At 44.6% G+C, this 12,379-nt stretch overlaps 1 protein-coding gene across 3 annotated transcripts in view; it reads left to right on the forward strand.

Moving 5' to 3' along the window:
* Positions 1–1,189: 1,189 nt before the first annotated feature.
* ube2e2 (ubiquitin-conjugating enzyme E2E 2) overlaps positions 1,190–12,379 on the forward strand; it is a 38,823-nt gene continuing 27,633 nt past the window's right edge. The window contains exons 1-3 of one of the 3 annotated variants that reach the window (XM_046398959.1): positions 1,190–1,409; positions 2,974–3,157; positions 4,209–4,259. In XM_046398959.1, coding sequence (XP_046254915.1) covers positions 2,982–3,157; positions 4,209–4,259 — 227 coding nt within the window. In that variant the 5' untranslated portion in view covers positions 1,190–1,409; positions 2,974–2,981. Of the gene's footprint in view, positions 1,410–2,766; positions 2,844–2,973; positions 3,158–4,208; positions 4,260–12,379 lie in introns of those variants that run through there. The other 2 variants (XM_046398957.1, XM_046398958.1) reach the window with 2 other exon arrangements.

The raw sequence follows: 12,379 nt of genomic DNA on the forward strand, positions 1-12,379 counted from the left end.
TTTAGGGCTCCGCACACAAACTACAGCTCAGTTCCAGTGTCCTCCCCTTAGCCCCAAGAACTGAAACCTCACACACTTTAATTGAGTTCACCTGTGCTGTCATTGTAATTCTGCGTTCATAAAGTTACCTTAATCACTAGTTCCCGACATAGCCCGGTTGGTACTTTATAATGTGTCTGAAAACCAATAAACACGAATGCCTCGCATCGGCCAAAGTCATTAAAGGTAATTAAACCCAAATGCAACGGATGTAGTGATAAATTGTCAATGCACAGCTTATCTAACTCTCACAAGCCCATTTCTGCAACTTTACAACCATTTCGAGTTGTCCAGTGACGTGAAATAATAAAAATTTGGGAATAAATTTTTCCTATGTTTCCCATCTCCCACTAACCATCTATATATGGCGTGATCGCGGCAGTGCATTGCTGCTTCAGACGCTGTAAGAGGAACGGGATAACACTGTCTGAAATCATGCTAATCGATCCGAGACTTTTCTGTGGACGGTGTGGTGGACTGTGGAGTATGAAGCCGATATGTCATACGTTATGGTGCTTTTGAAACAAACAGACATATTTTGAAATCGTGCCATCATTGGTCAGTGACATGTGTTTATACTTAACAAGAAAATTCCTTCTTGCGAACTCTTTTGTTTTTTTATGATGCAGAATTACACTCTTGTCACTGTTTAAATCTCACAGTGTTATATGCATTGTGGTTTATTCCCTCCAGGAAAGACTGTAGACTCACAGACTTAACAGAAGGTGTGCATAAAGAGCCTGAAACGTTGACCAGAGCACTCAAACAGCTCCAAAGTCTGTGAGTGCACAACAGCACACATGGGTACTGAGCACCTGAGCGCAGATTTCCACCTGTGACCTCCCTCGCCCAAGTTTCCTTGTGTCAAACTGTGGTGGTGGACATACAGAGACTGGGCCCATAGCTTCCCTGTGCATGGCTACAAGGGAGGGGAAGAAAATACAGGGGCCCCACATTTCCTGCACTTGGGGCCGTATCATTTCTAGCTACACCCCTGCATGCACAGGCGACAGCGCCATGAAGACGTTTTAGAGCCACCATCGATTCAGCCCACGTGTAACAGCACTTGTGTTTGCTGACTTTCATATTTGTGTGTGTGTGCGTTTTAATTAATTCACTAATCTGTGGCCTCGCGCAGGCCGTTTCTCCCACCAATGCAGCCCACGTGCACCAGCAGTGCGCGCCAGCCGGGAGCGCGCGTGGAGGCGGTCCGGGGCTGTCTCAGCTTTCTGTAATCGCTTTTCTGCTGCTGCTACCTCCAGTTAAATAGCTAGGACACGGGAGCGAGCAGACGGCCGTGTGAGAATATACTTTTTTTCGGTACCTTGGGATTACGACGCGGAATTGCAGCATCGACGGCCAGCCGCCAGGTAATATCGACACACGCATTTAGTCGCCCCTCGTAGATACGCGAAAAGTAAGTAAATGTCCCGTGAAAAGTGTCGTTTTCCAGCGAAGAAGGAGGAGGAGGAGGAGGAGGAGGAAAAGAAGGGGGGAGGTGGATGTGTGGGACGAGCCTCCCTTTGTGCCGAGGCAGGGTCACTGCTCTTCAACGCACAATGTGGACACTCCAGAAACGGCGAGGATCCGCACACCCCCTCCCCCTCCCTCCTCCCCGCTGCCGCCGCCGCCGCCGCTCCGCTGGCCCTGCCGTTGACCGTCCTCCATCAGCCCCGCCGTCGGCTCTTTCGGACGAGTCCGGCAGAAACGCCTTCTTCTATGCGTATATTCATTGAGTTTAAAACCCCGAGGCCTGTTCGGCGTTCCCCCCTTTTCTTTATAAAACACCCCTGAGCGGTAACGTAACGCTCCCGACTTTCCGCCCCCCCTCCCGGCCTGGTAACGTTAGCTAGCTCCCAATAATGTTTGTGATCGCTGTTGTAGGACGGCTCGGTTTCGGTCCCCAAGTCGACCCCCTATTGTGTTTCTCATCCCCACAAACGTTGACCTACCAGGTTTGACCGAGCAATTAAGTGACTGCTGATTAACACACAAACATCTTAACTTGTCCCCGGTGGTATTTTGGAGGTGGTGGTGGTGGAGGGGGGGCACTAGCCTGTAATGCCTCCGCATCGACCCTGGCATCTCAAACGATTATTGAACCGGGTACATTTTAGGCGTTGATGTCCCTATCATTACCGTGAAACGCCCCCCGGAAAGGCGAGCTGTCCGCCACCTCACTTCATCGATTTGATTAACTTCTCATCTCATCGCATCGCTTTTTATTTTACGTTACATTTCCCGCACAGTGTCTGTTTCAGCTGTGTCTTTGTCGTCTGTAAAAAGGGGAGACTGAATCAGTGCTAAATGCGGGGCAACGCTCGTCTTCACGGATGGTCTCTTCAAGTGTCTTTTCTGATCTGCCACTGATGTTGATGTGTGTTACCTTCTTAATGAATCCGCCCATCGACGGGCTATTTTATCCATCTGTTAGGTCACATCGTTGACCCAAAACCGCAGCCAGCAGTTGTTTAAATAAAGAGGGAAAGGATGACACAGAGCAGCAATAAGATCTTTAGTCTGCTTTAAAAATACTGGCCAGCAAAGCTACTCATACAGTCTTCCAAACATTTAGTCTGTAATATATGACCCTGAGTAGATCATTAGGTGAGTGACTTGTTATATTCTTTTTAACAAGGCCTCTTTACATCTGTAATTCATCGCACTGTAGGCACTGACAAATGTCTTTTCATCAACTCACACTCTGCACAGCCTGCTCTGATTTAACTCTCATCCACGTTCGGCTGTACACGGATGAAGTTAAACCCATCAAACTGTGGCCTCGCTCATATCTACACCTTTTGGTGAGATGGCACCGGCAAGCAATCTGACATTATATCATCTTTATTGCCGCCCCCCACCCTTCAGCGCCTCCCGGCGTGGACGCTTGCTTTGTCGTTCTCATGTGTCTTGCCGTCCATGTTTTTCTATCAGGGCCCACGATGTCCAGCGAAGTGCAGAGACCGGACGACAGCCCCAGCACCAGCGGGGGAAGCTCAGATATTGAACAAAGGGAATCGGTACCACCTGAACAGGAGCGAGAGCAAGCACAGCCCAAAAAGAAGGAGACCAAGATCTCGAGTAAAACCGCTGCTAAACTTTCAACTAGTGCCAAGAGGTAAGAAAAGACAAAAGGCTGAATTTGGCTCTGGAGAATGACATTTACACAAGGGTTGTTTGTTAAGCTAAAGGCCTCTCCCCCTGTGCCCCGGGGGTGTGAAGTTATATAAAAAGCCCATAGTCCCACAGGCATTGTCATTTCAAACATCCACACAATTCAGTGTGTCACTGAGCCCACAGAAAGGTGGTAACTCGCACAGCTTGACAGTCTAGTGTCACTGCTGTTGTTTGAAAGGGATATTCCCATTCCAGCCTGTTTGTTTGAGCAGGTTTGCCTCATGTTCTGCTCTCTTGTCTCTCATGCATCTCTCATGCAACACCAAGACGTACCTTCGCCAGTCTTAGCACTTATTCCCAAAAACAGACAAGTGATGACAGTATTACACAACCGCATGAGCACGGGGTTGGATGAGGCCGCTGAGTCTTTTATAGCGGCGGCTGATGTTGTGATCATCTCGCTTTTGTGGGCCTTCAGCACAACAAGGGGCTGTAACGTGGAGAGGCTTCGCTGCTGTCTGAAGAACTGTGTTTAAATTAATGTGAGTTTAGCAGCAGCATTTGCACTCAGTTGCCCTTCACAGTCTGAATCATCATTTTGCACAGTTAACTGAAATGCTCAAAGCAGTCATGTTTATCCTCATGCTTGATGTCCCTTTTAATTCTGTCTGTGCACCACAGACAAATGGCTACAATGAGAAAGATAACAAAACAAATGCTGAAATATTTTTATTCTTGTATTAAAAGTGGGATGATAAACTGAATTCTCTGCCGTAACCTCATTTATGTCGTTCATATGGACTGCAAATGAATTCATGACACCATTTACATCCTGTGTGCTGCTATTTGGATTAAGTGCGCTGTTCTCAGCAGCTGTGTCAGTGTGTTGTTAACAGCTGCAAGTCCACATGCTTGAAGATGGGATTTAAAGCAACGTTTCCCTCACCACAAAACAGTGACTTCATGTGCAACAGAATAATCCTTCAACTTTTTATCCTCTGGAGGATTTCCCTCCCAACACTGATTTTAACAATAAAATCTTTGTCTTCCAGGATTCAGAAAGAGCTTGCAGAAATAACACTAGACCCTCCTCCAAACTGCAGGTAAGAGGATGTTGCCTCGTCAGAGCGTTTGTCTAATGATATGTAAGCTTGTGTGTGCGGATGCTCAAGCCGTAATGAATGTTGACGGCAGAAATGTGCTTCTTTCAAGGCTTGTTGTCTCTTAAACAGGAGAGGCCACGCTGCAGTGCACTCGGCTTTGGTCTCCGTTCCTGTAACGCTGTTGTTTGTGAGGGTATTTTCTGTTTGAGATGGTAATCTCAGATGAATTAGAGTGACTGTAGCCCATTCTGGCGTAGTTGCTGCCGCTTAATGCATGCTGCAACCTCTGCTGAAAACGCAGCCTTTTAGATCACAGCAAAATGGTTGCGTTGAAATGGTGGAGAACAAGCAGCAGTGTGACTTTAAAACCTGTTTCGATTCTCGTGTGGTCACCCCCCCCCCCATGCTCGCTCGCTCTGCTGGGGATTTACCACAGACAATGGTTATTGTGTGCTATTGCAGCGGCTCTCAGCCCTTTGAGGAAGAGATATGGTCGTGAGCGAGTGGCAGACCACATGTGCGTCTGTCTCTCTTGGCATGACAAAAGACGCGCCTTCGGGATGTAGCGCAGGAGCCGGCCTTTATTAATATAAATAACAAAATAGTGACACTGATTATGAACCTGTTTATTACGGCAGCAGTAGTTACTCCCTGAATCAGCACTCTACTGAAAATTAGGAAAGAAAGGGAAGGCACAAAATTGAGGACACTTGTGGGAGATGCTGATATTTTTCTGCCCATTCTGCGTTGGCCATATTACTTCATAGGCACCTGCTTAAAATGATTAAGGAAAACGGCTTTGTATGAGTCATCTGGCGATTTGGAATTACTACACCCTAGACGGGCTTGTTTATTGCATGAATTAATCACCCCTGCTGGGTCTCATCAGAACCCCACCATCATTAGCGATAAACATTGAGCTAACCTTTTCATTCCAGCTCACAGCCCAGTTTTGTTATTATATTGAGGGCTAAAGGAGATGTTGTTTTCCTCGAGGACTCTAATCTATTTCAACCCCCGCCCGCCTGCAACCCCCCCCAACCAAAAAAAAAAAAAAAAAACTAGGTTGGCTCACATGAAGGATTTAGCTGGAGGACACGAGTAAGTCATTTGAAAGTAAAATAATCGCTAGCGGAAATTTCACAGTCACCGTCTTAGTGGGGAACTAGTTGCCTGGGAAACAATTAAGCTTCTTCAAGATAATCCTTTTCTGTGTGCGTGTGTTCCCTTTCTGTACACTCAAAATGATACCAAAATCTAATAATGTGTTGTCTGTGATGCTCCCAAATAGATTAGCCCTCTGTTAACAATGACAGGCGAGGGGAGGCGGGGGGGTTCAATTGCATCGAACGCCAAAGTTCTCATGCCGACGATCACAGCACCATTTACATGATTCTCGCATGAGTGCACACGCTGGAGCCGGTGTCGTCATTTGTATGCCACATGCTTCTCGCTCCCGGCCAGGTTAGCCTGAAAGGTCATTCATTTCATTCCCCGCGACAAATGGAGTCACAGACTGTTGGCCCCTTTCAGGAGGCAGACAGATAGTTGTGTTAAGGAGATTCACTTCAGCACGTTCAACGAACTCGGCGCTGGGGGCCAGTTGATGTATGTCATCTCATCTGTTTCTTGGCTGAGGAGCCCCTCAGACTCCCTCGCCACTTTGCCGTGGACGGAGAGAACTTGCTGTCCTCATTATGTAGTTAAAATCTACAGCCTCCTTCGTGTGGCCTACATCCCCTCCAGTATGGCCTTCAGAGAAGCGAAAGGAGTCGTGCCGTGTTTGTCTCTGCAAAATGGAGAGCTCTGCTTTGTGTCTTTCAGTGTGGATGTGTGCTAAGAGCCAGGATTTACCATTTCACACCCTGGAAGTGTTGAGGATCTAATTTAGTGAAACATCTGTGAAAGGAGGTGCCCATTTGATAAGTCTAAAAAAAGCTCGTGTCTTTCCTCCTAGCATTTGGGTTACTGTGTTAACCCTCAGCTGCGTTTAGCATCACAAACTGTTGTTAGAATAACTTGTCTGTGTTGATAAATCACACGTCCTCTGATGTTTCCTGGCTTCCCGTGACCACGAAGAGTCTGTTTAAAAAAAAAAAAATCAATTACCATACGGTTTGAACGTAACTTCATCTCACTCTCGACTTTGTGACAGCGTCACCATGGCAGTTGTCATGCATCACACGAACAGGAACACGATGAAGCCCGAGAGGATTTGACATGGCAATTATTCTCACTGTCATATGCTTCAAGTGTATATTGTACAGGCAGCTTGTGCTTTTACACCAATTGTCACAAATGAAGCAGGATCTGAAAGGAATAGTGTTTTCCCGTCTGCAAGTTGCACAAACAGTCCAATAACCTCACTGGGAAGAAAACTTTGATTAGATCCAATAAAAGAGAAACATGACAGGCTCATTGGTGTTAAAATTCCAATTCCATAAAGACTCAGATTCAATTGTTGTGCTGCTCAGTCTAACGAAAATATGGTGACTGAGGTTATTGACTCACAGAAGCTGCTTTCAGTGTTGACAGTTCTGAGCCCAAACTGGCATCTAATACCTACAAATTCTCCTGGGTGCTTTTTTTTTGCTTGACTTTTTACAATTTTTTTCTCTTTTATGCTCTGAAGAAAACCTTTAATCTGAATGTCTGACAGTAGCGCTTTAGCTAACAATTGCTTTCATTAATCTGCAGATTATTTTCTCTATTAATTGTTGTTAAAGTGCCAGGAAGTAGCAAATCACATCCTTCACAATTACCTGAAGCCCAAAGTGACATCCTCAAAATGCACATTCTGTCTGACGAGCAGTCCAGGACCCCAAAAGATGTTAAAACTACAATGACGCAGAATCCTCTACCTGACAAGCTGATGCCAGTCAACGTTATGAGATTAAGTGACTTTTATTACAACAGCCATGAAATCAGTTGCAGATGAATTACAAATTTGAGCTTGGATTGTGGAAGGATTGTGGCGATTCTTAAACTTAAAGAATCGTTCTGCTTTAGCTCACATTCCCTCCTGAATCACATTCCATCTCTCCCACATTCAGTGATACAAACTCATAAAATTACTCATATTTCCCTACCTGTCACTTCTGGCTTGTGCATTTGCATTGCCACAGTATCACAGGAATTGTTTTAGTTGGATTTGTTTTTCTGTGACTGTTACTATTCTGTGCTTGTAACGCCGATTCGCCGATGCTAACATCATTTCAAGCAGGAGTCCAAACAAAAACACTTTGGCATTGTTAAAATAACAGCTGCTTGTCGTGTACCTTGCAGTTCTGGACCACTGTGCTGTTTGACGTGTTTATCTTCTTCTCACAGATGGCCAAACAGATACTCGTACCGCAGCTACAATGAGGTGATAGCAGAACAGTGTTCAGCTGCCTAAAATATATTAGTAAATGTCAGGTTTTTGTGTCAACCCATCCAGATTCAAAGATTCATTTTTTTTTTTTTTAAAGCTGCTGTTGTTACCGCTGACGTTCAGCAATCGCAGCAGAATAATCCATCTCAGAAGAGGCAGTGATGATTTCTCATCCTGAGGCAGCATAAATGCAACCCACGGTGCAGTTTTGAGGAACAAGTTCACCCCCTCCATCTTCTCTCAGGTTATCAGGAGTCGGCCTGAGATGTGTAAGAAAACCCTCGCTGAAGTGGACGTAGATATGGTTGATACAGCATAAAAGCAATTTACAGACTTGAATCACAGAATAGCTTGTGCAGTGCTATGCAAACCCATCACTAATATGACCAGCTGTAACCTGCCAGCTAATTAAACCAACGTTGGCTCCACGAGTTGTTGGGAAGTGCCCTCTCCAGCTGACTGTATAACATTGTCAGATGACTGTCTTTAAAATAAGAATCTTATTAAAGGGGTCACTTGATGGCTACACACTTCATAAGGGTGCTTTGCCCTTGTATTGCAAAGTAGAACTAGTTTGTCCTGGTTTTATAAGTGTGATTAAGAAAAATGGAGTGTTTCTAAGATTTGAATATAGTAAGTTAGTTGGCAGCAAACAGACACACTGTTTAATATATTCCTCACACTTTGCTCTTGTGTTATCGCTATGGGATAACACCGTCCTGCCTCTTTGTCTCCAGAGTACAGCACCTTGCACACGGTTTCAGTGTGTGGAGAGATCCCAAGCTTGGCAGGTCTTTCTATGATTACGAAGCTTTGATTGGACAGTTGATGTTTGTGGGGGGGACTTAGCAAACTGTCAGATCTTATTTTGTATTGCTAGTGTGTTGTTTGTCTCCTGATTAGAGCATCGGCCGACTGCCTCAGATGTCTTTAGTGCAGCTGTAATGAACTGCATTGCTGGTCTTTGGAACAAATGGGCTTCTTTGGTCTCTGAATGTTCCTGGTGTGATGTAATGATGCCTAAAACAGAGTTGTCACTCCCTCATGACATCATGCAAGCTGTGGGGGGAACAGTCTTCTCACAAAACACACAGCTGGTCACTGCATCACATGCTCGCAGGCTTCACATGAATATGTGTCTCCATCATCATCAAGTCTCACCAAGTAATGAGGCTGTCTTTAGTGCAGGTTCTGACCTCTGGTTCTCTTCTCGCTGATGGGATCATCTTCATGTCTGTGAAAGCTGCATATTAGTTTTGTGCCATGCCCCTGGGGGATTATGTGCAAGTGACACACCCAGCATCATTTTTCACAGCATTACCATTAAGCACAGCAGGGAGGGTCATCAATATTCATGAAGGGGCGGAGGGATGCGGTCCGGAGGCGAGGGGGATGAGCTGCAGGAGCACCTCGCGAATGTTGATGTTGATCACTGTAGTGCGCATGGCAGCCTCACTGAATTACTGTGGACAGGATGTTGGCAGGGTGATGTCAGTTTGAAGCGAGAAAAACAAGCAAATATTCTCCAGTGATGGTTATATTTGACCTTAGATGGATCTGCTCTTATCAATGTCTTGTTCTATAATCCCTCCCTGTATAAATATTGATGAATTACAAGCACCCATGTGGATCAGAAGCCGGCATGTTCCTGAACTTTCAGTGAAAGCCTTGTACATTGGCTGCAAAATCTGAGAACCTTCTCGAAGGCAATGCTTCAGGACCAGAAACACTTTGTTCGCTAAGCAGAATAAATAAAAAGTTTTTGTTGGAGATTTTTTGTGCCACAGCGTAACGAACATTTGCACAGGCACAATCCCGGGTCAGAGACTAATGAGGAGGTTTGGATGAAAAAATATTGACCTGAAAAGTTGTTGAAATGCTTGTGAAAAAAAAGAATGCGAGAGAAGTTTTTTACAAAATTGACCTTGTTCACTTTTGTTTCTGTTGAGTTGGCACACATATGGAAGCAAAGAAAAACTATGAGGATTTTAAAAGCAACTCAATGCCTAATTACCACGGTAAACCACAGTGGAATGGACTACAGAACACCATTCAGTTTAGAGCAGTCAGGACTGAAACTAACAATGTCCGTTACACATTACTGCATCAGTCATCTTCTTGGTTGATTTAACAGTCATTTAGTCTATAAAATGTCAGAACACAGTGGAAACGTCCATCAGTTGAAGTGTTATGCCACCTGGATCACTTTTCTGTTAGATATAATTGGATGGGCCATTTTTGATCATTTTCCAAACCTTAAAACAAGCAGAAAAAAGAAGTTTTCTAAATTACACCAGAAATGTCGAAGAGGAAAATTCGAGCTACATAAATGAGAAATTCAGGTTGACTGAATTTGGTCTGAAGGTAACAAGTTTTTAACTGTGACTAATACTTTACGTTGAAGGAGTGAAAGATGGGTCGCACAAGTTTGCAGCAGTTGACTCGTGTTACTTCAAACTGTTTATTTGCTAACATTTGCAGTAAATGCATTATGTCTCAGATAAAGAAAAGTGTCCTCAGGAAGCAGAAACACTCTGCGTGAACAGTCTTATCTAAAGATAAAGATGTGTTAGGGCTGTTAGAAGAGCAGCAGTATGTTGGTGTGCAGATGGGCAGTGCCAGACCATGTTCTGCTGATGTGTTATGGCCACCGTTCTCCTCGTGCAGCAGTCAAACATCTGCCGAGGACAATTTTCATTCTGAGCAAACCAATGCAACCCTCATCGCCCCCCCTCCACACACACACACACATAAAGTTTTTGAGTGAAAAAGAAAAAAATTAGCTTCTGTAGAGCAGCGGTAACATATGTTCTCCCTGACACCGGCCTGAGTTTAATTTATCCTTAATGTTTTCCACTGCGGCACTTGTTTGACAGCGAACATGGCCTGCCTTGATTCATGTGTGTCATTGAGAATTCAATGTTCTCATTTGTGAGGTAGTTTTCTGGCAAACATTTGTCCAGGCTGTTATTAATGGGTTTGCGGGGGAAGCCGAGCCCGGAGCGCGGCGTGCGGATATTTCGTGGTGGAGTGTCGCCATTACTCCGCCAGTTTCACAGATGCAGTTTAGGTCATTGAGAATGACAGAATGGTAAGCTGAGGCTGACGTGAAAGCAAACAGAAGAATCTTTTGGCAAGCGAACAAATCCAGTAACTCTGAAGTAAACAATTGCTGTGGGATCCTATTAGCCCTGTGACTGGGATCTCAAAACCTGATAGATTTCCCTTGAAGTCACAAACCATAGCTAATGCTGGGCAGATTTAAAGTGTCTTAATGACATATTTGCGGTCTGAAGTGTTAGCACTCTTAACACTCTGTCGTAAATGGTGAAAAGAATAATTACCAGTGAATAACATCCCAAAGGAATGGCCTTTTCTCTGTGCTGGTTTGTTTAACACGCAGCTTCAAAGTCTTGTTACATTTCTCTACCTGCAAACCTGTGGGATAATATGGTGTCAAGGGAATAGACCAAAGGAGAATCAGGCTCCACAGCAGATCTGGCGGCTCAGCTTGTCCTGGTCACTGACCTTTTAGTAATAAGTCCATTCCCTCGGCCAAATGGCTGCTCAGACTGCTTTTGTGAAGGGAGCAGAGAGGCTGAAGAGACTGTCTCTAATTATGACTCGGTAGACTTTTGGTGCAGAGCTGTGAAATTAAAAATATTAGCATCGTACTCTTGACTAATTTAGTTCATAAATTGCAAGAGGCTGCAGTTTTGTCTCGGAGGCAAATCTGTTTTTAGGCAGTTTCCTTTCCTGAAGCAGTGTTCCTGTGAATCCCTGGCCTGCAAACCAATTTGCATGTCAGCACAAACTCCAACTTGTTTTATTCAAGCAAAGCAAATGTTTATAATTACCCTTCGAACAACACACAGACACGCACACGCATACTTTAATGTTCTTGGAGAAATTACTTGGGAAGAGCTGCTTGTCCACTTCAGCTGTGTTTAATGTCTCAGACACTGTACTTTTCAAATGGTTTTTTATTTTCTGACACATTGCCCAACTTTATATTGAGGGTCATGAAGTCCTCATTAATGAGCCTGGGAACACATCAATGCTTTGTTGATTAAGTGATATTTTTTATGACTCATGATGTTGTGAAATTTCCTTTATGCAAAGCCTGTACAGTATAGTAATGATACATGATTTGCATTATTCATTTTTAGCCAGAGGCAAACATTTGCACTGCATCAGATGCTGGGTGTGTAGCAGTTTGGATGCAGAGAGGAAAAATGCTTACCGCACCAAAATCTGTTTTACCTCAGAAGCGTCTTGCTGAATTAAAAAGGAAGGCTGAGGATAATGAACAGACCCTGTGCTCTATTTACGGCTTTCTTAACATGACTTTAAAACCCTGTGAGGACAAGCTTCCTGAGCGAAAGGCCAGTTCTTCAAACCTCTCTTTCGCAGTACACTTCCTCAGTTCAATACTGACTGCTGTTTAGATTGATTCAGCCCAGCATGCGAGGCTTCCCTCCCTTGGGAGTAAAATTGTGTTATCCCCTTAGACTTGGAAAGCATACGGCCTCCTTCTCCGACACCTACGACTGCCATTTCCCCCTGTGGCTGGATAAACCGTCCGGTCAGTAATTGCAGTATTCATTGTGCAGATGAACAATAAAGGGCTTGATTAAAAAACAAACCATGTCATTTGAGACAATAAACACAAGAGAACAGAGGGAACAGAGGAAGGAGGTGTCACCTCGGCCGTTGAGCTGCACAGTAATTGGTCTTGGGGCTCTTT

Source organism: Scatophagus argus, chromosome 9 (genome assembly GCF_020382885.2).
Source record: "Scatophagus argus isolate fScaArg1 chromosome 9, fScaArg1.pri, whole genome shotgun sequence".
NCBI lineage: Eukaryota > Metazoa > Chordata > Actinopteri > Scatophagidae > Scatophagus > Scatophagus argus.